The following is a 14,243-nucleotide window of genomic DNA, read 5'->3' as shown; positions in this document are numbered from 1 at the left end:
TCGGTGTTGGACTGGGATGAACAAAGTCAGAAGTTACACAGAGAGTATAGGCCTAAACTGCTCAATCTCTCCACATATGACAAACTCCTCATCTCTGGGATCAACCTAGTTAAACTCCTGTGAACTGCCTCCAATGCCACTACATCTTTCTTCAAATCAGGGAACCAAAGCTGTGTACAATACTCCAGGGGCGGTCTCATCAATTCCTGTTACCTCCAGGTTTGAGTGTTTTGAAGAACTCTGTGAAGCTGCCCATATTCTTGTCCAAGTGAGATTATCCAAACCTCTGCTGCCCAATGTTATAACCCATACTGGATCCATTGCTCAGCACCCCCCGTGCTCTCCAACCTGTGGGGGCTCTTGGTTAAGCAACACCTCAACTTTAAAACTCTGATTCTTGCTTTTACTTCAGTCCCGTCTCTATATCTGCAATTCCTCCAATCACACAAGCAATCTGTGCTCCTCCAATTCTAGCCTTGGGAGCTTCCTTGATTTTATCTGATCCACTGTTTGTTTCAAGGTCCAAAACTCTGGAATTCCATCCCGTGTTGCCCCCAAAACCTCTCTCTCCTCTTTCAGGGCACTTGTTAAAGTGAACCCTTTGGCCAAGTTTATGGTCCTCTGTTCTAATTAATCCTCTGTGGTTGAGGGTCAAGATTTGTCAGATCGATGAATGGTGTGGCAGGATGTTGTCATACTGACATAATTTGGAGATGCTAGTGTAGGACTGGGGTGTACAGAGTTAAAAATCACACAACACCAGGTTATAGTCCAATAGGTTTAATTGGAAGCACACTAGCTTTCGGAGCGACGCTCCTGTGTCACCTGATGAAGGAGCGACGCTCCGAAAGCTAGTGAGCTTCCAATTAAACCTGTTGGACTATAACCTGGTGTTGTGTGATTTTTAATGCCATACTGACAAGCATCGTAGGATCTTTCGTTACAATAAAGGCACCACATAAATGCAAGTTGTTGTTGTTAAGGCCTCCAACCTCAATCCTATCAGAGTTCTCAGGGAGGCTCACTGGACTCAGACCTGCTGAGTTGCTCCTATTGCAGCTTGGACCACATTACAAACCAAGGTTAGTCTAAAAGCGTTAGGTAGTGCCCTGGAATAAAAGGCCATCTCCTGCAATGCTCCTGAAGATGCTGCAGGTGTCTGAAATATACATGTGCACATGGAACTGACTCAATGCTAATTTATTTCCATGAACTCTTTCTCAGAGAGCATGTACGTAGTGTCACACACTTCCCAACACAACTAACTAGAACCACAGGAAGAATCCAGTTTGGTCCTTTTATTGCACTTAATAATTTATTTATCCATACAACTACTTTGCAGTGTCTTTTTAAATTATTTCACGCATTTCTGGCAAATATTTATTGCCTACTCCTGATCTTGTTAACACATTGACCCCCTATCTTTGTACAAAACAGAAATATTCAAAGAAAAACTGCGAAATTCTATTTGAGCTGGGAGATTTTCTCAGAATTGGGTATCGACCATCGTTTCTTATCTCAATATCTGATACACGAGAAACCATCATTCCATTAAGCCCCTGCACTGCAGCATTCAAAAGCTCCTTCAAGTTATTTTCGGATAGCAGTGAAAATAACGCCTCTGTAGCTCATCTGAAAATGTAACCGAAATTTTAACAGTAAAGCTTCCTAATTCACTTGAATATGGGGTGGGGGGGGCGGGGGGAAGAATCTTGAGGGGGTAAAACAGCCCCTTGATCCTCCATCTACACACCCCACCCCATTACCACAGTCCGTCAACGACAACCTGAACAATTTATGAGGAGAAAGTGAGGACTGCAGGTCTGGAGATCAGAGTCAAAAAGTGTGGAAAAGCACAGAAAGGTCAGGCAGCATCCGAGGAGCAGGAGAGTCGACGTTTTGGGCAAAAGCCCTTCATCAGGAATGAAAAGCAGCTTATGCTTGAGAACAATTTATCAACTGAACTCACGTAAAGTGCCGGCTTCAGCTCTTTCTAAGAGAAAGGCCGCACTATGAACGGGACTCCGTTTGCAAACTCAATCCAGCTTCACTTCCAAGTCTCACCTTCTCCCTTCACCTAAAGCTTTGTGTTCCCACCCAGACCTCATCCCCTGTCTGCACTTCCTTATTCAGCCTTTGAAACATGACCTCGTAACAACGCTTTGGTCATCTGTAAAAACATCTCCTTTCTTTGGCTCTGTGCCAATGGGTTTTTGCCTGTGCACATTCCTCTAATCCACCCTGGGATCTCTTCCTGCCTTAAAATGTGCTCTGATGACGTTGTCCCTACACCAGGGAGACTGCAGCAGCTCAGGAAGGCAGCTCACCTCTGGCATCTCAAGGGACGGGCAATAAATGCTGGGCCAGCCCACGGATGCCACATCCCATGAGTGAATAAAAATATAAATATTAGCTGCTGTTGAATTGATCTTCCATTGGAGTTTGAAATCACAGAAATTCCTATGTCAGCACCTTCCAAACCCATGACCACTTCCATAAGACATCTGAGCAGAAATTAGGCCATTCGGCCCATCGACTCTGCTCTGCCATTCGATCACGGCTGATAGATTTTTCAATCCCATTTTTCTGCTTTCACCCTGTAACCTTTGATCCCCTTGACAATCAAGAACTTACTTATTTCTGTGTTAAATATACTCAATGACCTGTGGCAGTGAATTCCATAGGTTCCTCACTCTCTGGCTAAAGAAGTTTCTCCTTATCTCCATTCTAACAGGTCTTTCTTTTACTATAAGGCTGTGCCCTCAGGTCCTAGTCTAAGATACACGGGAATACCATCTGGTTCTGTTAGTGGCTGCTGTGTACGGAGCCCCAAGAACAGCACAGCATCAGGAATGATGATGGAGAACATGCTGTTGTTGGGACTAACCCATTTGGCGTAGGGGGGAAGGGGATATGGAAGATCGATTAGCTCAGTTGGCTGGAAGGCTGATTTGCAAATTCCAACAGCATGCAGCACCTGTTAGAGGTTACTGTGACAGCCCCAGCTTCCCAACCTCTCCTGGGGCATGGTGACCCTTAGGTTAGATCCCCTCTCTTGCTCTCTCTCTCTCTCTCTCTCTATCTCTCTCATAGCCCATACGGTTCTCTGCGATTATGGTGATTTTCATTTCCCTGCCAGTAGCCATGACCTGTCACCTCCACAGAACCCTGTCCTGTTTGAGCAGAATCTTTTCCTAATTTCACTTCAGAAAGCTGATGTGGTAATTTTTAGACCATGTCCCCAGTCTTTGGCTTTATGAACCGTGGAAATAGTTCCACTTCATTGACCCGATCCGTTCCCCTTACTAACTTGGAATCTTTGTTCGGATTGCACTCAACCCTTTGAGATTCCAGGGAACACACACCTAGACAGTGTTCTCTCCTCGAGTCCAGCTAATAATCCAGGACATTTTCTGTTAAATCATAATCGATCTGGAAGTTTTCTGGAGCTCCTGTCGGAGAGACAACATGCCCTGGAGAGTCTGTGCCATTCACACTGTCTGTCAGCAGCACAGTAGCTCAGTGGTTAGCACTACTGCCTCACAGGAGTTCAATTCCAGCCTTGGGTGACTATCTGCGTGCAGTTTGCACATTCTCCCTGCATCTGCGTGGGTTTCCTCAGAGTGCTCTGGTTTCTCCCACAGTCCAAAGATGTGCAGATTAGGTGAATTGGCCATGTTAAATTGCCCATAGTGTCCAGAAATGTGTAAGTGCATTAGCATGGGAAATGCAAGGATACTGTAGGGGGTGGGTCTGGGTGGAATGCTCAATGGACTTGTTGGGCCGAGTGGCCTGTTTCCACACTGCAGAGATTCTATGTTACAATAATTCCACCCATCAGTCAGTGGGACTCCCAATTGTACATGAAAGTTTTGTCACCCATGTTGTGGTTGAAACTTTACAACTTACCTGGGTGTTACTTGGTAACAGATCCCCCAACCTGAATAAGCTCAAATCAGATCTGTTACATAGAAAGGGACATTGTATTGATTAAGGCCAAATTAAGGCAGGAAACAAGTCAACTCTCGAACACTCACCGCCTTTTTTGATTTCTTCTTGGTCGAGCGAGCTTTCTTGGCCTTTTCAATCACGGCGTAGAGAGCAAAGCACAGACGCGTCATCCGTGGGAGGTCACAGATGTTGATGTCAAACTCCAGACTCTGGTTCCACAGCGGCTCGGAGCACATGTTAACCTCGTGGCTGTATACCGTCTTACAGAGCATCTCACTGCCATGAAATAACCCGGCTTGAACAACCAGCTGGAAAAGCGGGAGAGAACAAACAGTTAACCACTGCCTAGCGACAGCAAGAGCTCCCTACTAGCAGCTACAGGGAGCATTTTCACATGTGCAGTCCCCGTTTTAGTGTACAATAATTTGGCCAGCTAACAAATCCCCCGGAAACAGCATTGTGATAATGACCAGACTGCCTGGTTCACTGATGCTGACTGGAGTGAAAACATTGGTCAGGAGACCTGCTCTTCTTTAAAGTGGTTCTGGAGCAGATAGGAGCTCAGGTTAATGTCTCCACTAAAAGATAGCACCTCTGTCAACACAGCACTCCCTCACAACGACACTAGAGTCTGTCAATGCAGCATTTCCCCAGAATGACACCATTTTTCAAAGCTTTCATCCATGTTTGGAGATATCAGTTCAAATACTTGCATTTCCATAGCACCTTCCACAATGACCAGATGTCTCACAGAGGTTTAGATGATGTGGTAGGCTTTGAAGTGAAAGTACACAGCAAGCTCTCATAGATAGCAACGTGATAGTGATGAGACCATCTACTTTTGTCACCAGGGGATACGTATTAGCCGAAGAGGCTGGGATGCCTTGTCTGCTTTGTGACACAGGGGCTTTCTACTTGTGTCTGGTGTTGGGGAGGGGGGTGGGGGCGTGGGGGGAGGTTAATCATCTCATGTGAAAGCTAGCTAGCTCTGCCAGTAAACCCCTCAGTCATGAGTCTAAATTTCCGAGCTCAGGTCCTGGAGTGGGAATTGAACCCACAATCCTTTGACTGAGCAGTGACAGTGTGACCTGCAAAACCATTTTGATTAGATTAGATTACTTACAGTGTGGAAACAGGCCCTTCAGCCCAACAAGTCCACACCGACCCTCCGAAGAGCAACCCACCCAGACCCATTCCCCTACATTTATCGCTGCACCTAACACTACGGGCAATTTAAGCATGGCCAATTCACCTAGCCTGCACATGTTTGGACTGTGGGAGGAAACAGGAGCACCCGGAGGAAACCCACGCGGACAGGGGGAGAATGTGCAAACTCCACACAGTCAGTCGCCTGAGGCAGGAATTGAACCCTGGCCTCTGGCGCAGTGAGGCAGCAGTGCTAACCACTGTGCCACCATGCTGCCAATAGCTTGGTCAAAAGAGGCCAGTTTTAAGGAGCATTGAAAGAGGAGAGAGAGAGGTGTCGGGTGGGAATTGCACAGCTTGGGTATGGACCACTGGAAGACGCGTCCGCCAATGGCGGCACAGTTAAAACCAGGGGGCTAACCGAAACCAAGCAGAAAGTGTTGTGGGGCTGGGGGAGGGTTATGGAGATCAGGGAGTTAGATTTCTACCATGTGCCATCACCACAGCAACAGGGATGGGGGCGGGGGGGGGGTCGAAGTGCAGGGGAAACTGCTTGAATGCATGCTGCAAACACAAAGGAAGGATGTGGGTTCTTACCCACAATCCCACATGGGAAACTCTTTACCTCGTCTGTGACGCTATGGCAACATGCTCAGCAAAGGTGAAGAATTAAACCCCACTACCCTCCCATGCTGCTGCCGCTGCCCACACACACAAACTCAGGGTGGGGATGATTAGATTAGATTACTTACAGTGTGGAAACAGGCCCTTCGGTCCAACAAGTCCACACCGACCTGCCGAAGTGCAACCCACCCATACCCCTACATTTACCCCTTCACCTAACACTATGGGCAATTTAGCATGGCCAATTCACCTGACCCTGCACAGCTTTGGACTGCGGGAGAAAACCGGAGCACCCGGAGGAAACCCACATAGACACGGGGAGAACATGGAAACTCCACACAGTCAGTCGCCTGAGGCAGGAATTGAACCCGGATCCCTGGCGCTGTGAGGCAGCAGTGCTAACCACTGTGCCGCCGTGCCGGGTGGAAGAGCTAAAATAAAACCAACAACCCGGTCCATCCTAATGGAGCCCCAGCAGAGAAAGAGATAGGGCCACCCAGGAAAGGGTGTCAGTGCAGTTGGCTCGATTGTTCTTCCAATGGCAATGAAGATGGTGTAGGAAGGTCAAACAAAAAGGGGGAAAGGATCATGAGACTGATCAAAAGTGGATGTGTAATGAAGATCTCAAATCTGCTTTGACTGGAGCCAATGATCTCCTATTAATGGCGGGTGACCACGGAGACGCCATTCCCAACCACAAATGTTGTACTGGAATGCCAAACTCAAGAGTCAGTGACGCACAACCTTTCGAAAGGTCCGTTCAACAACAACGCTTACGCCACTGGGTGAGAGGCAGCTGAGAGCCCAAGAACAAGGAGGTTCTTCGAAAACAAGCCTTAAAGCGCAGTGAATGTGTTTATTGTTTCAAAGAAACATTCTGTTTTCTCTTCTAAAATATAGAGCCTCAGAACTGGTGGTCTCATCTGAATGAGTTATTTATATCCAGCTGAGACGTGTGAACCAAAAATGATCTCAAACATTTTTTAGCTCCAGATTCCGATGAAACAAACCTGGTACAACTTGCTGAGAATATTTTTCTCCTCTATTATTTGTTAAATAACTAGAATGACAGACCCTGGTACCAGTTCAGTTCGAAACATGTCAATGATGAGCATGAATAGGCCATTCAGCCCCTTGAATCCACTGCACTATCCAATAAAATCATAGCTGAGTGGACCTACATCTTACCTATCCCGCCCCCAAACCCCCCAAATCTTTTCAGCCTCTTGCTAATCAAGAATCTAACTAACTCAGCCATACAAAGTTTTAAGGACTTTGATTCCATTGTCTTTTGAGGAAGAGTATTCCAAAGACAGGTGGTCCTATGAGAAAAGGTTTCTCCTTATTTTGGTCTTAAATGGGCAACTCTTCAGTTTAAAGAATCACCCCTTGTTCTAGATTGTCCTGCAAGACAAAACATTATCTCCATATCCATGCTTCATAGCCTGTCAGAATCTTCCACAATCAAGTTGTAACTTGCTCTTTATTCCAGCTGATACAAGCCTAACCTGGTCAACGTGTCCTCAGAAGACAACCCACCCATTCCAGGCATTAATCAGGTAAACCTTCTGTAAATCTTCTGTGAATGGGCTCCAATGCCGGTTAAATAGGGAAACCAATCGTCCACACAGCACTCCAGAAGTGGTCAAACCAGTGCCCTGCATAACTGAAGAATAACCTCTCTACTTCTATATTCATTTATTGTGAGAGAAACAATCGGTTAGTTTCCTTCATTACTTGCTGTAGTCTGCATGCTACCCTTTTACACATTCATGTATTAGGATGCCCAGATCCCTCTGAAACACAGAGCTCTGCCATCTCCTACATTACAGTAACATGCTTGTTTTTTGTTCTTGTTACCAAAATGGACAATTTCACACTTTCCCACATCTGCTAGATAGATCTTTAACCAATCTATATCCCAATGAACGCTCATGCTTTCGTCATACCTTACATGCCTATCTTTAGGTCATCTGCAATTTTAGCAACCATATATTCTATCTCCACATCAAGTATTTTATATAAATTGGAAAATGTTGAGCACTGATCCCTGTGGCACACCTGACATAACACCTTGCCAACCCATGAAAATCTTTCATATATACCCGCTTTGTTTGCTGTTAGCCAGCCAATCCTCTAGCAATGCCAATGTATTAGGCCCTGTGCCATAAGCTTTTATTTTTGACAATAACTTTTGATGGGGCACTTTATGAAATGCCTTTTGCAAATTTAAATGCAGTAGATTCACCTGTTCATTTTAGCCAGAGGAAACATTACCTAATTCCAATAAATTGGTTAGACATGATTTCCTTTTCACACAACCATGTTCACTTTACCCAGTTCCCCTGAACTTTTCTAAAGTGCCCTGTTATAACATAGAGTCATAGAGATGTACAGCATGGAAACAGACCCTTCGGTCCAACCCGTCCATGCCAACCAGATATCCCAACCCAATCTAGTCCCACCTGCGAGCACCCGGCCCATATCCCTCCAAACCCTTCCTATTTATATACCCATCCAAAAGCCTCTTAAATGTTGCAATTGTACCAGCCTCCACCACTTCCTCTGGCAGCTCATTCCATACACGTACCACCTTCTGCGTGAAAAAGTTGCCCCTTAGGTCTCTTTTATATCTTTCCCCTCTCACCCTAAACCTATGCCCACCAGGTCTGGACTCCCCAACCCCAGGGAAAAGACTTTGCCTATTTATCATATCCATAATTATTTAAATATCTTGCCTCTGACATACATGAAGCTATATATGTTGCCTGTTTTCTGTCTCCCTATTTTCTTGAATTAAAGAATCTCTTTCACTATTTTCCAATTTAATAGGATCTTCCCTGAATGTAGGGAATTTTGGAAAATTGAACCGAGTGAATCAAGTATCTCACTTCTCATATTGTCATGGAAACAAAATCTCTGGAGTTATTTAGAGCTGGTCACTTGAGTAATTCAAGACGGCATTGAACGGTTATTTGGGTAGAAATGGTATGCAGGGAAATGGGGAAAAGGCAGGAGATTGGCAGTGGGTAATGGAGCCAGTGCAGGCATGATGGGCCAAATGGCCTCTTGTTGTGCCATAACAGTCCATGATTCTGTATGTGGATTTTTGTAAGAGATAAATTGTAGGATAAACTAGACGTGCCACAGAAATTTTATTCTCCTTTAGATTTCATAAAGACTGCCCAAAGTAAATGCATTCCATTTCTAAACACTGAAATCTTCTTTACAATATGCAAAAAAACCCAGCAAAATTAAATGCTTGATGCCCTGATGGCTTGCCTACAGTGGAGGATGAATTAGTAATTAAGGTCAATTACTCAAGGCCTATCACTATCTCAGGAGTTACATTATAGCAATCGCCAACTTCAGGAGGAGGGACAATGCAGCTTTGTTACTAGCACCCAAACATCACCATCAAAACTCCCGCCCTCCTCCCATCCATCCCTGATGTTCAGTGGCAGTGGGTGTACCACCTACACTTATGTGCTGCAGTAACTCAGCCAAGTGCCTTTGGCAGCACCTCCCAAACCCATGACCTCTTGAAAGACAAGGGCAGCAGACACATAGGACAACCTGCAAACTCTGCCCTCAAGCTACTCACCATCCTGACTTTAGAACATGCTGTAGTTCATTCATTCACTCTTGGTCGATACAATGTCACACAGTCTTACAGCAGGGAAACAGACTCTTCAGAACAACCAGTCCATGCCAACCGTAATCCCAAACTAAACTAGTCTCACCTGCCTGCTCCTGGCCCATATCCCCCCAAACCTTTCCTATTCATGTATTTACCTACACGTCTTTGAAACATCGTAATTGTGTTTGCATTCACCACTTCCTCAGGAAGTTCATTCCACACGCAAACCACCCTCTCTGTAAAACATTTGCCAGTCTTTTTTAAATCTCTCTCCTCTCACTTTAAAAATATGCCCCCCTAGTCTTGAAATCCCTCATCCCAACTTGAACCTCTTTCTCTAATGGTACTGCAGGTGTAGTTGCTCCCCATGAACTGTCGCGTTTCAAGGAGGTGACCTTCTCCATGGCAACGGGAGATGGTCATAAGTGTTAGCCTGGCCAGCAATGCTCACATCCCTGAATGAATAACTTAACAAAAAAGGACAGGACATTCAGTCAATTTGCTGAACAGCAGGAGTCTATGTGAACTGCTTAAGGCATCTCCACTCTCAAAACACGACACACCCTATTTCATGTTATTCAATTCAGCAATCTGATATATTTTTGTATCTTCTTCCAGTAGATGCCAATATACAAGACAATTCCCACAGTACTTTGAAACATGAATGAGGACAAGACTGGATCAACTTTTATGAGATCATTTGCAAAGGATTTGAACATCAACTACAAAATAGGATTTGCTTTGGAGACCAAAACGAAAATCCAATGCATCCAGGAACTTGCAAAGAGAGGAAGTGGTTCAAGATTTGAGAGTGAATCATTGCCAGAAGTTTCTATTGATAGCCTAGATAAACGCTAAGCAAATTTATTTTTCTCTGGTGTGCTTGTTATGACTTTTAAAAATAATTATATCATGATGAAATCACAACAGTTGACCTAAAGGTTCCATTAAGTTTTTTAGCAAAAGGAAACTCTCATTTCATTGATACAAATTATTTGACTGCTTGTGTGTGGCCATCCCATTTGGCAAAAGATTTAAGGCACAGAAAAGGCCATTCGAGCCACAGTATCTGTACTGACTGAAAAGGATCCAATGAGGTTAATACCACCTTCCCTTATTTGATCTATAAGCTTTCATCTCAAGTACATATTTAGGTGTGTTTGTAATGTACTGCAGGTTGCTGCCTTTATTATCTTTTCAAGCAGTGAATTGCAGAGCTATCTTACCCCCAGGGGAATTAATTACCCCTTCAGTCCGCTCCAATCCATCTACCAATCCTGTGCTCCTGGTTATTAACCTCAGCGACAACAGAAAGAGATGGACTCCATGCAAGCCATTAGACTTTAAAAGGGCCTAATTAACCCCAGCCTATCCACTCACTGTTAAATTTCTCCAATCCTGGCAAGGAGCTCCACTTTGTCCTGTTTCTCAACATTTAATGCTCAAAAAGGCCGTGAGTCAGACCCAGAAGCAAACCACCACACTGAATCCCCCTGCTAACTAATCTCAGAGCCATGTAATGACGTGCTCAAGCTGAGAAATCATGGTTATCCAGTTTCACAGAGTCATGGTCATACAGCACAGAAACAGATCCTTTGGTCCAACTAGTCCATGCTGAACAAAATCCCAAATTAAATTAGTCCTGCCTGCTCCTGGCCCATATCTCTAACCAAGTGTCTTTCAACCATTGTAACTCTACCCACGTCCACCACTTTCTCTGGCAGCTCATTCCACACACGAGCCACCCTCTGTGTAAAGAATTTGCCTTTCATGTCTTTATTAAAACTCTCTCTCTGCGCTCACCTTAAAAATGTACCACCTAGTCTTGAAATCCACCATCCTAGGGAAAAGACAAATACCATTAATCCTGTTCCCTCCCCCCTCAGCGTTTTATAAATTTCTATAAGATCACCTCTCACCATCCAACACTCCAGTGAGAAAGATCCCAGTCTATTCTTTATAGCTCAAACCTTCCATACCCAGAACATCCTGGTAAATCTCTTCTGAACCCTCTCCAGGATGTGGTGGAGGTTGGTACAATTGCAACATTTAAAAGGCATCTGGATGGGTATATGAATAGGAAGGGCTTAGAGGGATATGGGCCAAGTGCTGGCAGGTGGGACTAGTTTAGGTTAGGATATCTGGTTGGCACGGACCAAAGGGTCTGTTTCCGTGCTGTATATCTTTATGACTGAGCAATGAAGGCAAGCGTACTAAACATCTTTTTAACCACCCTGTCTACATGTGACACAAACTTCTAAGAAATATGTACCTGAATCCCTAGACCCCTCTGTTCTACAACACTAGGCCAAAGGCCCTACTATTAATTGTATAAGTCCTGCCCTTATTTGTTGTATCAAAATGCAATACTTCTGGAGAGAAGTCAGTTTCATCAAATACCCAATGCTGCAGTGACAAACACGGACCACAATCTGTCACTTCTGATCGATGATGACGGGGAACCAGTTTCAGAGATTGACTGATTTTCAACGATGACACTGAATCTAAGCCACAGACAAACAGAGAGCGCCCAGGTCATCTGCCCAATTCTCAAAGCAGACTGATAGTTCCTGGAAATGCAATATGCCTTGGACACACAAAATAACAATGAATAAAGTTATCCTGAAGTCACAATCAGGATGTTACATTCCTACCTGAGAAATGAAACAAGTAAACTCAAAAAAATAGTTGCAAGAAAGTAACCACACTGCTGCTGCATGAACTGTGGTGAATGTGGGAGTGTGTTTTAGAGAATCATTTAAAAAAAGACATTTTATTGCTTAAAGGGAGGCAGGAGGAAAGGGCTGTAGGAGTTGAAACATTTCCCAAATGTCAGCTATTTGATATTTAACAAAGCTGCACTTCTAAGGTTCATTTCTGGGCCATATATTTCAAAATAACCTTGCACATGAAAACTGCGACATTGGCATTGTCATAAAGTCTGCTGAGGAATCAACTGTTAGTCAGCAAGTATCTGACTGGCTACAAACTGTAACCAGAACATATCATGAAGGAATAGCCTTGCGACAGAAACAAAACCTTGCAATTAAATCAGTCAGTTTTGAAATTGCAAATCCTGAAATGGCAAGTACCATTCTCTATGCATGTCATGAGTTGCGTTTCCATGGATGGTCTCCCTCAATCGTCCCAGAATTGGAAAGCCAACAGATGTGTGTAAGGTGCATCTTAGATAGGATACATTTCAAATGATCACGGTGTCAAACAGGCTGTAAATAATTATGAGCAAACCTTACTAGTTCCATGAAGTTAGGTTAACATTTTCATTCCCTTCTGAATGGCTCCATTGGTCAATCCCCACATCTCCTTTTAGAATCTGGGCCTAATGAAACACAGCAGGATGAACGCTCCCCCATCACTTCTTTTCCAAATGGTGTTACAAAGAACCTGTCAGATCTGGAGGAGAATGCTCTCTAGGCGAGCTTAGCTTGACCTCCAACCATCTTGTGCTTGCACCACACATTCCTGAACTCTCCCACCCACTTCCTGTGCTGATAATCCACTCTACTCAGGAGCCCAGCTTGCTCCACACTCTTCCCAATGAACCAGCCACATGGGATGGGATAATGCACTCCAAGAGCGGAATGATCCGATGGATCTCTCTGTGGGTAGCAATGTTGTGAAGAGGCAGGACTTCCAGAAATGTGTGCCTGGAAAGCTCTGTTACTGTTGAACTCATTCATCTCAGCAATCAATAACTCAGACAAAGATTGCACGTGTGTACAACACTAAGAAACCTAAGTGGGAAACATGTGATGGATTTTGCTTTGGCTGTACAGTTAAAGTTGATTCTTTCGAGTGTAAACTGAAGCCTGGACCTTGCTCTGAGCATCCACAAAGACCTGTGGGTGCTGGAGATCTGAAACAAGTAGATAAATGGCTGGAGAAACTCATTGGGTGTGGCAGCATCTATGGAGAGAGAAATAGAGTTAACATTTGGAGTTCAGAGACCCTTCTCTCTCTCTCTGTACAGATGCTGCCAGATCTGCTGAGTTTCTCCAGCACGTTCTGTTAGGATGAAATCAGGAATCTCATTGCCTGCAGTCAAGAGGCAGACCAGCTGTTTGGAGCATAGATTAGATTATGATTAAATTCCCTACAGTGTGGAAACAGGCCCTTCAGCCCAACAAGTCCACACTGTCCTCCGAAGAGTAACCCACCCAGACACATTCCCCTATGCTATATTTACCTCTGATAGATGCACCTGATATTATGGGCAATTTAGCATGACCTGCACATCTCTGGACTGTGGGAGGAAACCGGAGCATCCGGAGGAAGCCCACACAGACACAGGGAGAATGTGCAAACTCCACACAGACAATCGCCCGAGGTGGGAATCGAACCCGGGTCCCTGGCGCTGTGAGGCAGCAGTGCCTCCCTGTGTATGTGTTTCTGGCAGCATGACTGAAACACCTTCTGTAATGTTTTGACATTACCATGGAAAAGAGTCCTCATTAACAGTAGCATACAAAAGCTCAAGATGTTCAGATGTGAGTGGGCCAGAAAAGATTGCACAGCTCGGACACATTTCCCTCTCGATGCTCCACTTGCAAGTCGAGACATTCAAACAGGAAAATCTGCTCCATTACATTTTTTGAACACTTTACATCAGGAATAGGTAACATCCACAAATTAAATGGGTAATCTGTACAGTTCGAAAAACTGCTGCCATCTCAAAAGTTTTAATGAATACATTTCACAAACTATGCAAGATGCAGATTTTCAGTTCATCAAAACGTCACCCCTTCTTTGATTATTTCCTGCACTGGTTCAAAATGATTAAACTAACAAACATGTTTTGCAGCTTACTTGTGATTTTGCATTTTGTACAAAGCTGCTGTCACCCAATCCCCTACCAACCACA

The 14,243-nt window shown here is 44.5% G+C and overlaps 1 protein-coding gene across 4 annotated transcripts in view; it reads right to left on the bottom strand.

Annotated features, from left to right (window-relative positions):
* pik3cd (phosphatidylinositol-4,5-bisphosphate 3-kinase, catalytic subunit delta) overlaps positions 1-14,243 on the bottom strand; it is a 222,697-nt gene that overhangs the window by 46,062 nt on the left and 162,392 nt on the right. For all 4 annotated transcript variants that reach the window (XM_043676186.1, XM_043676184.1, XM_043676187.1 and 1 more), the window contains one exon: positions 4,038-4,259. In XM_043676186.1, coding sequence (XP_043532121.1) covers positions 4,038-4,259 — 222 coding nt within the window. The remainder of the gene's footprint in view (positions 1-4,037; positions 4,260-14,243) is intronic.

Source organism: Chiloscyllium plagiosum, chromosome 34, assembly GCF_004010195.1.
Source record: "Chiloscyllium plagiosum isolate BGI_BamShark_2017 chromosome 34, ASM401019v2, whole genome shotgun sequence".
In the NCBI taxonomy this organism is placed as follows: Eukaryota; Metazoa; Chordata; class Chondrichthyes; order Orectolobiformes; family Hemiscylliidae; genus Chiloscyllium; species Chiloscyllium plagiosum.
The sequence above is the reverse complement of the archived record's forward strand: the minus strand, read 5'-3'. Positions and strand labels throughout refer to the sequence as shown.